General features: G+C 37.3%; 1 protein-coding gene across 1 annotated transcript in view; it reads right to left on the bottom strand.

Annotated features, from left to right (window-relative positions):
- Positions 1-14,284, bottom strand: part of LOC122550661 (PC3-like endoprotease variant B) — an 889,929-nt gene that overhangs the window by 492,350 nt on the left and 383,295 nt on the right. The window contains exon 5 of the mRNA XM_043691743.2: positions 5,585-5,700. Coding sequence (XP_043547678.1) covers positions 5,585-5,700 — 116 coding nt within the window. The remainder of the gene's footprint in view (positions 1-5,584; positions 5,701-14,284) is intronic.

Genomic DNA, 14,284 nt, shown 5'->3' with positions numbered 1-14,284 from the left:
CCACCTCCTGAGAAAGAGAACAGGAAATTTCATCACCACAAGAAATGATGTCACCACAGGAAAAGACATCACCAACCCAAAGAAACCCAAACATATAAATAGAAAGCAAGAATTATCAACAGTGCTTCACCTGGAGGCCCACTGAAGATGTCAGCTAGTAGGGTGAATAAACATCTGGAAATGAACCTTGCAGCTCAGCAAGCAAACCTACATCCAGGTGGTGAGAGCAATTAAAACACACTGTTCTCAGCTTTAATAATAGGGGCATGGAATCCAAGAGTAGGAACATTATGTGGAAATTGTACACATATTCATTAGACCTCAGCTGGAGTACTGTGTACATTTGTGTGTGCTACATTATAGGAAAAATGTGAATACACTAGAGGGATTGCAGAAATGATCTACAAGAATGGTTCCAAGAATGAGAAACTTGAGTTATGAGAATAGACCGAAGAAGTTGGGACTGTTCTCCTTGGAGGGAAAAAGGTTGAGAGGAGATTTGATAAAGGATTACAAAATTATGGCTAAAAATGGACAGAGAGAAGCTGTTCCTGTTTGTAAAATAAAAAAAATGAGTGTGCATAATTTTTAAGTGACGTGCAAAAAAATCAAGCATGACGTGAAGTAAAAAAACTTTTTCACACAGTGAGTTGTTCAGGTAAGGTTATTTATACTGTTTGGAAATGTGGTACATGCAAGTACAACTGAAGAATTCAAAAGGGCGCTGATAATTATTTGCATTAGAATTGCATGCAGAAATATGGGGAACAGGCAGGAGATAGAGAATTAACCCAGCCTAGTACTGTGGACGATGAATTCCTGGAGTGTATATGAGATGGGAATCTGATGCAATTTATTGAGGAGCCATCTAAGGACTGGGCTATTTTGGAGTTAATGTTGTATAATGAGAAAGGACTTTTAACATGCTGGCTGCAAATGAGCCATAGGGAAATAGTGACCACAATACAATGGAATTATGTATTGGGTTTGAATGCAACATAGTTCATGCAACTATGAGGAGCAGGTTGACTATGGTGGATTTGGAAACTACACTATAAGATTTGATGAAAGACAAATAAATGCAAATATTTAAAGAAATACTATATGATCGACAACAGAACGTTCTTCCATAGGAAGTGGACTTCAATTTTAAATTGGAACAAACTTCAAAGAAGTCTTGGAAGTCACTTTAGAATACATTTATGATTTTTTCGTCAACTTTTTGAATTTTTCTGAAAGACTTAAAAAGTGATTACATCGTCATTGGGAAACTGTTAGCATCTACTGTAATGGATGAAACGGCATACATAACCTAATCAAGCTATGTCAGAAAGACTTCATGTTAGGCAAATCACATCTGATGATTTTCAGTATGGAAGTTTGAGGATGGCAACTTGTAAATAGTAGAGTGCTATTGGGAAGAGTGCTGGGGCTACAGTTACTTTATTTTTATCTATACTGCAATAGAAACTGAAACATTGTCTGTGGCTAAGTCTATAAGTGATATCATGGAGTTAGTCACACTGGAAAAGATAGCCCCCAAACTGTCTGAAGCTGTCTGCCTCATTGGAACCAGACTCTTCCACGGTGCTCAACTGTGACAATGGGATATGTGAATATACAGATTAGTCGTAGTAAGCCAGCCAGTCCCATGAATCTGCTCCACCATTTGATTTATGACCGAAAGTACTGCAGATGCTGTAAATCAGAAACAAAAACAGAAGTTGCTGGAAAAGTTCAGCAGTTCTGACAGCATCTATGAAGAAAAATCAGCTCATGTTTTGGGTCTGGTGACCCTTCCTCAGAACTCCTCAGTTCTGAGGAAGAGTCACTGGACCTGACACATTAACTCTGATAATGTGACCTGCTGAGTTTTTCCAACAATTTCTGTTTTTGATTCAACTTATGACGTCTAATTGAATTTCACCCTCGACTCCACAGTTCCACATGCCCCAGTGCCCTATAACTCCCTTGTTGTGTCAAGAAGTTATCTCTGCCTTTGAAACATTCACTGATTCTGCCTCCAACAGTCTGTGGGGAAGAAAGTTCCACTGATTCTTGATCTGCTAAGACAAAAAATTCTCATATTCACCTCAAATGTGAGACTCCTTTTTTTAAAAAAAACTGTGGTCCCTAGTTGTAGTATCTACCATAACATCCTTTCATTTTCCAGCCTGTCAAGTCCCTCAGGATATTGTATGCTTCGGTAACATCACCCAAAAATTATTCTTTGAAATTCCAATGCATTTAGGTCCAAATCTGATCAACCTTTCCTCATATGCTAACCCACCCTCCCAGGGGTCAGTCAAGTGAACCCCCTCTGAACTGCTTTTCATACAGTTATGTCCTTTCTTGAATAAGAAGACCAGACATTTTTTAGAGTACTCCAGATGTGATCTCACTCATGCCCTGTATGAACATAGCATATTCCATTCCATTCCATTTGCCTTCGTTATCATTGCTAAACCTGTTCTAACTTCAAGATTCAATTGGAATTGAAGAATAATGAAGCAGTGGTATGCAGTGGCATATACCAGGCATTCTTTCCTAGCCTGAATAAAAATTAAGCTGCATTTGTAATGGCGGTCAGGTGAAGAACAGATGAAGGTGAACATTGAAGGTTAGGACAAAGAAACCTACACCTTTCATTTAAAATATAAAAATGTATTAATGCCCCCTATAGGTGGTTTTGAATTCAGATTTTTAAAAAATACTTAATGATCAGTGCAGGCACAATGTTCAAAAGGATGAAATAATCTGGATGATGGTAAAATAATCTGCATTACTGAATTACAACTTCTTCATCATTCAGATTAGTTAATGTGTTAGATTAACTTTTGTCATGTGAGAACTTCTTTTTAAACCAAAAGTTGGTCAGAAATCTCAGAATGAACCTAATTTTTTTGACTAAAGATTTAGGGGTTTGTCACTTCGAGGCCTAGTGAGTCCTCTTGCCTTATCTTGCTAACATACCTCATAAATTATCTACGATGTACCAATAGCATCCCTCATGATTTCTGCCCCCATCTTATCAGGTGCCATAACAATTCACTACTCAGCAAGTATCCCAGAATTCATAAGCATCCTGTGGGACCATTCCATCTTTAAAAATCTATTCTGCACCCAGACAAGTACTCTAAGTCTATAGCTGTCCTTCACCTTTGCTGACATTTGCTCTGGACTTAACAGACAGGTGGAAATTGACACTCTGCATTGTGGGCAGGGTGTTGGAGGTCCTGTTGGACAGGATGATGCCAGCATGAGAATGCCTCCTCTTCCAGGACTGTAGTGGAGGCCTGTGTACCAGACCATGTTCTGAGGTGCCACTTTGGTTAAGACACCCATAGAAAAGTAGCCAACACTGTAGGAAGAAAGTCAGTGTTCTTCTCCATTCTGCTGGTGTAAATGCCACGATCTTCTCTCCAAATCTCACGCTCACTCTCTCGCTGCTACTGTAAGCATCTCCTATTATGATTAATAATGTTCTACCTCGGTCATTACTGCCATTAACATCTTCACTACACAATCTAACCCACTTCATACCTGACACCAGGAAACACTTATAATGTGTATATACTGGCTTATAACTGGGTTATACCAGATATCAGCAAGCATGAATCATTACATGATCATACCGGACTTGAAACATTAACACTATTTCTCCCTTCACAGACACTGCTAGATTATTGAACTTCTCCAGCACTTTCTGTTTCTATTTCGGATTTCCAGCTTCTTAATAAATTTGCTTTTATCTGTCATAAGATATATTGGTACATGAATTAAAACTACTTTCAGGTCTCAGCAATATTGGTTTATAAATAGAACCGTCATGATTTATGCTGGTGAAGAGAACATAAGGATCTTAGAAAGTGATAAAGATAGGTTAAGTGAGCAGGCAAAGAAACAGCAAACGTGCAGTACAAAGAAGGAAAGTGTGGAATCGTTCATTTTGGCGAAATTTTTTTTTAAATTTTCTAAATGAGAAGAGATTGCAGAGCTCTGAAATTCAGAGAAATCTAGGTGTCCTAGTGCACAAATCACAAAATGTTAGTATGCAAGTGATCAGCATGAGTCACAAAAAGCAAGAATCCAAGTTCAGTGGATAATGGAGAAAGCAAATGAATGTTGGCTTCCATTTCAAAGTAAATGGAGTGAAAAAAATGGGGAGTTCTTGCTAAAACTATACATGGCACTGGTCAGACCACAGCTGATCTGCTCCTTTATCTATGGACTTTCATTGCTTAAGTATTGCTTTATCTTACAATTGATTATACCTGCTGTGTAAGGATAGATACTTAAGTAGAACATGTAAAAGATTGTAGAAAAATTAATCTTATCCTTATTTGCTTTCATAATACAGTTTGATTTTCCAAATGCATCCATCCTGAATTTAAACGCTTGAGATCACGTCCATGCACATCTGTATGTGCCCAGCACTTTTGTACATACGGCCAATCCCTTTTTATCTGTATCTGTACACGTGGGCATTCTGCTATACTCAGGAATATATGAATGCACAACCATATGAACCAGGAACAGAAGTAGATAATTCAGCCCTCTAAGCCTGCTCTGCCATTCAATATAGCCATGGCTGATCTGCTTAAGCTGCAAACACTTCCATATCCCTGACAACCTGTAATTTCCATTCCTATCAAGTATTTTTAGATGGTAACAGGACACTCCATCTTATAAATATTCAGTGACCTTATTTCCATTATCTTCTGTCACAGAACTTTCCAAAAAAAAATTACCCTCATCTTAATCATAATTTGAAAATGATTGCACCCTACTTCTGAACTCAGGGAATATCCTTTCCACCTCCACTTTAACTTACTCATTCCAGGTATCAATCTAGTAAACCTCCTCTGAACTATCTCCATTGCATTAATCAACCTGTTCAGACATGGTATGGCACACCTCTAGAACAGGTTGGATTTGAACCTGGACCTTCTGGTCCAGAGGCAGGGACACTACTCACCGTGCCACAAGTGCCCTCCTCATACATTTTTATCTTTCCTTAAATAAGAAGACCAAATTGCACACCGTATTCAAGATATATTCTTACCAATACCCTGTATAACTATAACATAGCATCCTTACTTTTATGTTTACATCTTCTTGGAACAAAGGATAGCGTTCCATTAATCTTTTTGATAAAATGTTACACCTGTATGTGAACTTTCTCACTCATGCACTACAATACCTGGATTACTCTGCACCTCAGAGATCTGCAGTCATTTTGTATTAAAGTAAAACTTTGCTTTTACATTCTTCCCAAGAGAACAACTTCAAATAATACTGCATCTGAGATTTTTGCTCACTCACTCAACTTACCTATATCGATCTGCAACTTCCTTATCTCATCTTCAGAACACGCTTGCCTACTAATGCTTGTGTTTTTTTGCAGATTTAGGTACTATACCTTTACTGGACTTATCTAAATCATTGATGTAAATTGTAAATCTTCGAGGGTACCGCATGGATCCATGAGACCCCACTTGTCACATCCTACCAACTGATTACTATATTTTATTTCAAGGGTTAACTCAAGAAGAAATTAATAATCTGGTGATAAAGTACATACCAGTTCCCATTGTGCCGGCCACATTGGATCATTGAATTGCAGTGCATCTTTATCTTCTTGTTCTGACTTCAACACATTGAAGATTGCTGCAGGAATAGTATCATGCTTTTCTCGATCTGGAAACCACACAAATATATTAGTTATGCCTCTTATATTGGGATTCAAATTTAGTAAATAAATGAGTTTCCCAAATAATATTGAAAATATTTTAATGAACTGACACATTTCTACTGACATTAAAATGTCCCAGAATTTTAAAAATATCACAACTTTTCCACTGGGCAAACATACAAAACAATTTTCTTTCATGATATAAACTAAAAAGGTCAGTGTCCTGTTACCATACAAATGTTGAACATACTGGTATCAATTCCCTGCCAGCATTTTAAAAAAATGAGCAGTAAAATTCTTTCACTGTAAAAGTTTTGGGAAAAACTTCTGTCATTTGGGTGAGGATGCCATTATGAAAGCCAGCATTGTTTTTTTTAAGGCAAGTTGTGGTTAACTAACGATTGAGTTTAATGATTGGACATATACATGAATAGGAAAGACTTGGAGGGATATGGGTCAGCAGCTGGCAGGTGGGACAAGTTTAAATTGGGATTGTGTTCAGCAATGCACTGGTTGGACCAAAGGGTCGGTTTCCATGCTGTCTGATTCTATGCCTCTACGTCTTTGTGAGGTAACTGGGAGAGTTGATATGGTGTTTATAGTCTTCCAAAATTGTTTTCATAAATTGCCACTTAATAGGCATGTCAGCAAGCTTAAAGGATAAAAAAGGGACAGTGGCAGCATGGATATGAAGTTGGCTAAAGAAGACAGAGCATAGGATTGATTGGCTGCTTTATGAATTGATATTCTGTCAGGGTCCAAAAACTTAGATTTGGGTGCATTTGGCTCCATTCCAATATTTGCAGATGATAAAAATATGCAGGTGGTGCATTTAAACTGGTGTTTCAGTTAAACCCATATTAAAAAAAACAAATTAAAGCAGTGTCTGTTGAGTTAGTAAGTGTATGCCTGTGAAAGCTGGCACTGTTCTAAATTTCATCTACTGGTTTGCAAGATAAAACATATGGTGAATATGGTCACCTGAAAGTTGAGGATTAAGAGCATCAAAAAGAAAAATCAGATTGAAGATTACAATTCTAGTAGTCATTGTGAAAAATGACAGAGCATGTGTGTACATTGTTCAGGCATGTTCACCTACCCAATTTCAAAGAGTCTCAACCATATGATCAGTGTAAGGCTAAAGTTCACATATGTACATGGGCTGTGTGTCACCAAAGTGAAAGCAAATCATGGCCTTGACATTGTCATATCGGACGAGAAATAAAATCAGAAGGAAAGTACTTTGAGAGCTGAAAACCCATTGGTTGGATGCTGGAGGAGGTTTGGCATTCCTCCTAGCGTTCTTGGATGCAATTTACAAGAAAGATAATCTGTGGAAATGACAATGAACAACAACAGAACACAAAGGAGGTCACATATTCCAACAGGATCAATCACAGGCTGGTGGAATGGGTGGGCATGTGATAGATGAAATTTCATGCAAAGCAACATTAAATAGTTTTTTGAATGAAGAACGAGTCAAAGCAGTATAAGGTAAACAGTGTGATTCTACAGGGGGTGCAGGACCAGGGAGAACAGGGGTAAATGGGCACAAATTGCAGAAGATGGCAGATTGTAAAATCAGTTAAAATTTATATAAAAGGTGACACAAAAGGTGTGCAGACATACTTTTTGCTGAAGTTATCCTAGATCTCTAACTTTTTCTGAAAGTGTTGAAATCTAAAATTACCACTAGATTACATAAAATGATGGGGTCTTAAATTATTTTTCTTCCAATGTTTTTCATCCATGCCTGAAGACACAGATTCATGCTGCACTGAACTAGAAAGTATTCCATCACCTTAGTAGTTGCTCTCCATGTCGGTAAACAATTTTACTATACAGGCGCAACCTGACTTCTGGCCTCACTAACATCTACACATATGATTTCCCTAAACAGAGTCCAAAGAGGAGCAGAAGTACTGAATAATTTTTACCTGTTCTCGCACTTGGAATACAGTTAGTCACTAAAGTCTCATTGGGATCAGGCTAGCCTATGTGCTAATACCATTCACCTTCCATGGCTCCATATGCTTTAATAATTTCTTCTTTTATAGAATGTTCGGGGTCAAGCAGGAGAGAACAAAATGAGAGTTCAAGGCAAGAATACAGGTCTAGTTGCTTCTGTAACCTGCAGGTTCAGAGTTCACATTTAGAAATATATATCAAAATGTAGTGTAACAGGGATCCACAGGGGTGATTTCCTGGTGATTATTTACTATTCATCTTGTCTTTTAGTGTGAATAACAGTTAATCCCTATTCTTGTATTTTTACTTCTAAGTTTATTATTACTGGTGAGATGCATTAAATATTAGTAAGGTTTATTCATAGTAGTTGGGTTTATTAATGTTGGTAAACTTTAATTAATGTGTAAAGTAATTTGAGCAATAGGATTATTGATTCACAGACCAATGGTAGACCTGCTTCAATTTTGAATGAGTGCATCCTGTCTATACAGAAACTCAAGGATACGTTCCATGTTTTGGATAACCATTTCTGTGAGAAGCATGATCAGTTGCAGCAAGCTCTGGGTTTCAAAAAACTTCCACAGTAGTTGGCATTACTGTAATGCATCCATGAAGTTGAGAACTTCATGGATAGCATGTTCATAAATGTGACCACCCTGCAGCTTAAGAGCTTAGAGAGAGATGGAGAATGAGTGACTATCAGGAAATCTAAAAAGAACAGGCAAGAAATGTAGCAGTCTCATGAGTACCAATGTAGTCCAACTGGTAATTTGATAAGAGTGATGGTTCATTGTTGATTGCAGCTAGAAGGGTGTGGCATCATGAATGGATTAGCTCTCCAAATGGGTACATGGAATACTGCAAGAGCAGTGTGATGGGTAATTCACCAGTTACAGTGATAGAAGCGTATTCCTGCAGACATAAATCCAGGATGGTGTACGGCCTTCCTTGTTTGGCTCAAGAATGTCACTGAGTAGCTGCAAAGGGCCCTAGGTGAGGCATGAGATGCACATCAATCAATAGTGATAGTGCATATTGGCTTTGATGACATTAGCAGAAAGAGGGACTTGGTGCTACATTCAGACATCAGGGAGTAGGTAGGCAATTAGTAAGTAACACCGCCAAAGTAGTAATCTTCAGATTGCTCCCCAATTGAGCAACAAGTAACCATGGTATTAGAATGATAAAGTAGATGAGTAAATGGCTGTAAAAAATATCAGGGGAGTGGGCACATTAGATTTTTGCAATATTGGATGCGGGCTAGATAGTTTGCAGGAGAACAGAGTCAGGCCAGATTTCCTGCTGGGTGATTTAAATTGGAAGGAGTTAAAAACTTAAAAGTTAATATCAAACAAATATTTTTATACACTGAGTACAGAGAGACAAATCATTCTCTATCATTGTGGTATCTAAATGAATAGGTGGGGTCACAGTAAAGCAGAAAGTAAAATCTAAACCAGGGTTACCCTGCTTGTACTGAATGCATGGAGTGTGTAAATGAGATTCACGAGTTGAGGTAGAGATTGTCATGTGGAAATGTGATTTGGTGACAGCAACAAAAAACCTGGGTCAAAGAGGTATTGAATAGTCCTGGATACAGCATTTTGAGGAAAGATAGGAAATTAGGTAAACAAGGAGAGTTGACAATATTGATTAAGAAGAGCAATGCAATGCTGGAGAAAGTGATGTGACTCAGAGGGCCAAAGGATAGAAGCTATTTGACTAGACCTAATGGATACAATTACATTGCTTGGTGTAGTCAAATAGCAACAAAATAATAGCATGTAAATGAACAAATTTGCAAAGAAATTACAGAGAAGTGCAATAATTATGCAGTAGTCGTAATGGGAACTTTAATTAGCCATCTATAGACTGAGGTAGGAGTTGTAAGGGCAGAGAAAGGCAAGAGTTCCTGGAGTGCTTCAGAAAGACTTTCTGCAGCAGTATATGTCAGTCCAAAAAAAAAAGGTAGATGCTGCTTGACCTGGTTCTTGGGAATGAGTGGAACAAGTCGATCAGGTGTCAGGAGATAATTCAGGATAGAGTGGTCATATCATAAGATTTAGAGTGATTATGCAAAATGACATCAAGCAATGCAGAATAAGAAAATAAGCTGGAAGAAAGCCAACTCCAAGGTGATTGGGGGGGGGGGGGAGGGTTGGGGTTAGAATAGATTAGGGCTGATTAAACTGAAGCCAATGTATGGCAGAGGGAACAGTAGCTGAACAACGGGATACTGACAAGGAGATGGTCTGAAATCCTCTCAAATGGAAAGGTAGTGTAAACAAATCCAAAGTTTCCCAGATGACAAAATAGACAGAGATAGAAATGAACAAGAAAAGTGAGCTTTGACAGGTAATTTGGGGAAATTACAATGAAGAAATAGGCTGAATATCAAAGGTTCAAATGGGAGGTGAAAAAATAAATTAAAGAAACAAAGAGGAAGCACAAAATGATACTGGCAGTTAATTTTTTAAAAAGGAAGCCATGAAAGGACATAACTTCAAATTTCTGAACAATACAAAACTTATAAGCATTTTAAACTTAGAAGAAGACAGGACATAGACAAATTGGTGGAATGGATGGCCATCTGGCAGAAGAACCTCAATGCAGGAAAATGTGAAGTAATTCAATTTGTAAGAAAGCACATGGAAATATGATGTAAAATAGAGGAGGTAAAAATAAGGATCTTGTGTACATTTGTGCATAAGCCATTAAAATGTAAGGGAATTTTATGTGAATGGTTAGTAAAGCAAGCAGTGACTTAGGCTTTGTTAATGGGGCATAAAATACAAAAGCAAGGTGGTTATGTTTAATTTGTTAAAAATGCTAGTTTGGTTTCAGACAGAGTAATGCATCCATTTTGGAGCACTACACTTTAGGAAGGATGGGAAGAAAATGGAGAGTTGGAGAATACAGAAGAGATTTATGATGTATTTCATCTGGCCCAGTGCATTCTCAACTTTAAGCATAGATAGTGGAGTATTGCTGGGTTGTGAATGGATTCCATCCTCCAGTGAATTGGCGATCAATTTATATTCAAGTCTGAACACGATACAGGTCAATATAAGGGAGCCATTCCTAATTACAGGAAATGCTCTTATGTGGATCTTTAAAATTACCCTTGTCTAATATCACAGTATGAGCTTTCGTAAGTTGAACGTTTGTAAATCAGGAACCCCTTACCCATCTTTATCAATTGTAAAACCTTCCAGGGATTTAAATTATGAAGACATGTTGGAGAAATCAAGACTGTTTCCCTTCAAGAAGAGACGGCTAAGAGGAGATTTGATAGAATTATTGAAAATCACGAAGAGTTCAGGACAGAGTAAATAGGGGATATAAAAAGACTTCTCAGTCACGAAAGGGTTGAGAATAAGAGGTCACAGATTAAATGTATCTGCAAAGCAATTTGAGAAAAAGATTTTCATGCAGAAAGTGGTTAGAGTCTGGAATGCACTGCCTGAGGGTGTGGTGGAGGCAGGAACAATTGATGCATTCAAAAGTGAGTTAGACTGTTATTTCAAAAGGGACAGTGTGCAGGGTTGCAGGGAGAATGCAGAAGAATTGCATTTGGAGAGCCCGTGAATTCACAATGGGTAAAACTGACCTTTTTCTGCAATACTTTAATAATGCTATACCTTAAAAACCCCTTTTAAATCTTTAAAATCTCAAGCAAATCATGTCTTAATCTTTTATATTTTGGGGATTACAGGCTAGGTCAAAGTCACATCTTGATATAATTTAAACCTTTGAAACACAGATAGCATGCTCTTTAACATGATGGCTAGAATTGTACACGTAACTCAGTTGTATAGTTGCGGTCACATTTACTCCCCTTCACATTATAGCCCTCTGTGAATGAAAACTGACACTGCATCATCATTTCTGATTATTTTTTATATTTGACAGCAACATATTGATGATTGGTATGCAAGAGGCCTTAATTCTTTGGGGATTTATACTATTTGCAGCTTCTCAACATTTAAAAGAATTTTTCAATTCTATTCTTTAGTCCAAAATGAATGACCCAACAACTACATAAAATCTATCTGCATCAGTTTTACCCACTCACTTAATCCATCAGTGTTTCCTTGTAAATTTAAGCTCCAGCCTATGCTACTTGCCATGCTTTCTATTTGCAAACTGATGGCAATTTCGATATTCAAGTTCAGATCAGACAACTCAGCAAAAAGTGTACAACAAATTGCAAACCTGCCTGATTCTGTGGCAAATGTAGGCATGTCTTTACCAACTGGACATTGATGACACTTACAAAACGTTCCCTATTAAGCAAATCACCTTTTCAAATTGTACTACTAGTACAGATTCTTTTGGATGTCATTCAATAAACAAAAGATATGGTAGAATATAAACTTTTTTTAAAAATAACTAACATTTCTCAGTCAGTGGAAACAGGACACGATAGGTAAATAGTTTGTGAAACATTAATGAAAAAGATCAATATACAACTGTATAATGTGATTGATATAGGCATTACATTAGAATAACAAGTAATAATCTCAGAGATGAAAGGACCATGATCAAAGTTTAAGAAATATGTCATTAACAGTCATCAAATTAAGAATCAGAAACAAGTTGGCCAGAAAATGCAGAGTTTCAAATTAAATAGAATTCACACACATTTTTCTTCAGCAACTGCTGATCAAAGAGCTCTTGTCAAGGTACAGATATATTACAAAAAGTATGTTTCTACTTGAGAAAAAGCAGCTTGTATGTTGTAGCCAGAAACTTGATTTTTAAACAATGTATTTTGCAAAGACAAAATGTTAAAACCTATCAGGCAACGATCAAACAGTTTACAGTAAGGAAAGGGAGGGAACATATTGTTGATATGTGCCCATGTGTGCCATGAATTATTTCTGTTGTACAATCATAAATAACTAATGTGGTTTTGACATCCAGTCTTTCAAATAGAGAACACAGAAAAATAAACACAAAAATTCTTTCCTCAGTTCCATTCCAATAAGAAAAATGCTCCCAATTGCACACAAATCGTGAACCAGCCAAATAAAATATCACTGTTCCACTAGGAAATGGCAACACAAACAGAAAGTGCTATGAATCTGTAGTTGATGAATATGAAGAGATCTCTGCTTCTCTCCTGTGCCCAAAACTCTAATAGAGGCTTTTTGTAGCTTAGAGTATTCCCAAGGCTAGTTTCTTATAGTATGTACAAGGAAAAACCCGATATGAATTATGGTTGGAGAGAGGAAATGCATTAAACATACATTTAGATATTAAACATAAAATACATTTTATTACTGAGCAGAAATGCAATGCTCTCAAAGGATGGAACTACCACCCATAAAGACATAATGGTAAAAAACAATTAAACAAAAATAATAGAATTTGATACAGATGTATTGTTATTTTCAGCTGCAGACTAGTGTTTTTAAAAGCTATTGAAAAAGCATTCTGCTATTTGCAAAGCTTACTTTCATTTAAGTTGCACATGCATCTTTGCAGTGCATCCTTTTTTTAAAAAAAGTCAATGTTACACAGCAAGTCTGTCACAATTTCTGGAGATGTTCCTGTGAATTTTGGAAATGTAAACTATTGCACATTGTCAAATTCTTACAAAATCAATTCTAAACTTTGGAAGAGAAAAGGGTTTCTATATTTTGTCTGCAGAATATGACAAACTGCCTTCTCATTAAATCTTTTCAAAGTCACTTGTTTGTAATTTGATTTTTTTTCTGAACATTTGCCACAATTGCATGCAGTTACAGGTCTGTAATGCCTTTCACTTTTATGTACATTTCCACTTAGTTTTATTTTGCACATGAAAGATGAAGTTTTATTTAATGTTGTACTTTCTGTAATATTTATCATTGCATCAGTTGACACAATTTTGATTTAAAAACTAATGATGACATCACTGAAGGATAAAGGAGGGAACATCTGCTGTGAGGCAGAGGATTTGGGTGAGAACCCAAATGAGTACTTTGCTTTGGTATTCACCCAGGAGAAGGAGATGGAGGACAGTGAGATTTGTGTGAAGCATGCTAATATGCGAGGGCATTTTGAGATCAAGAAACTCGTGGTGTTGGGTTTCTTGAAGAGCATTAAGGTGGACAAGTTCCCAGGGCCCGATGGTATCTACCCCAGGTTTTTGAGAGAGGCAAGAGGGAAAATTGCTGGGGCCTTGACCAATATCTTTGTATCGCTAGCCACTGGAGAGGTCCTACAGTACTGGTGTGTAACTAAAGTTGTTCCTCTGTTCAAGAAGGGAAATAGGGATAAAGCAGAAAACTATAAACCAGTGAGTCTCACATTGGTAGTTGGGAAGCTATTGGAAAGAATTCTTAGGGATAGGATTTATGCACATTTGGAAAAAGCATGGCCTAATTAGGGACAGTCAGCATGACTTTGTGCAGGGAAGCTCACGTCTTACAAACTAAATTGAATTTTTTGAGGCAGTGATGAAGATGATTGATTAAGGTACAGCAGTGGATGTTGTCTACATGGATTTTAGTGTGGTCCCTCATGGTGGGATCAACATGAACAGTAAGACGCCTGGGATCCATGGTGACTTGGCCGTGTGGATTCAGAATTGGCTTGCCCATGGAAGGCAGAGAGCAGTGGCGAAAGGGTATT

The sequence above is a fragment of the Chiloscyllium plagiosum genome, unplaced genomic scaffold, assembly GCF_037043375.1.
Source record: "Chiloscyllium plagiosum isolate Xiang-an unplaced genomic scaffold, Cpla_swu_hap1 HiC_scaffold_6, whole genome shotgun sequence".
Lineage (NCBI taxonomy): Eukaryota > Metazoa > Chordata > Chondrichthyes > Orectolobiformes > Hemiscylliidae > Chiloscyllium > Chiloscyllium plagiosum.
The sequence above is the reverse complement of the archived record's forward strand: the minus strand, read 5'-3'. Positions and strand labels throughout refer to the sequence as shown.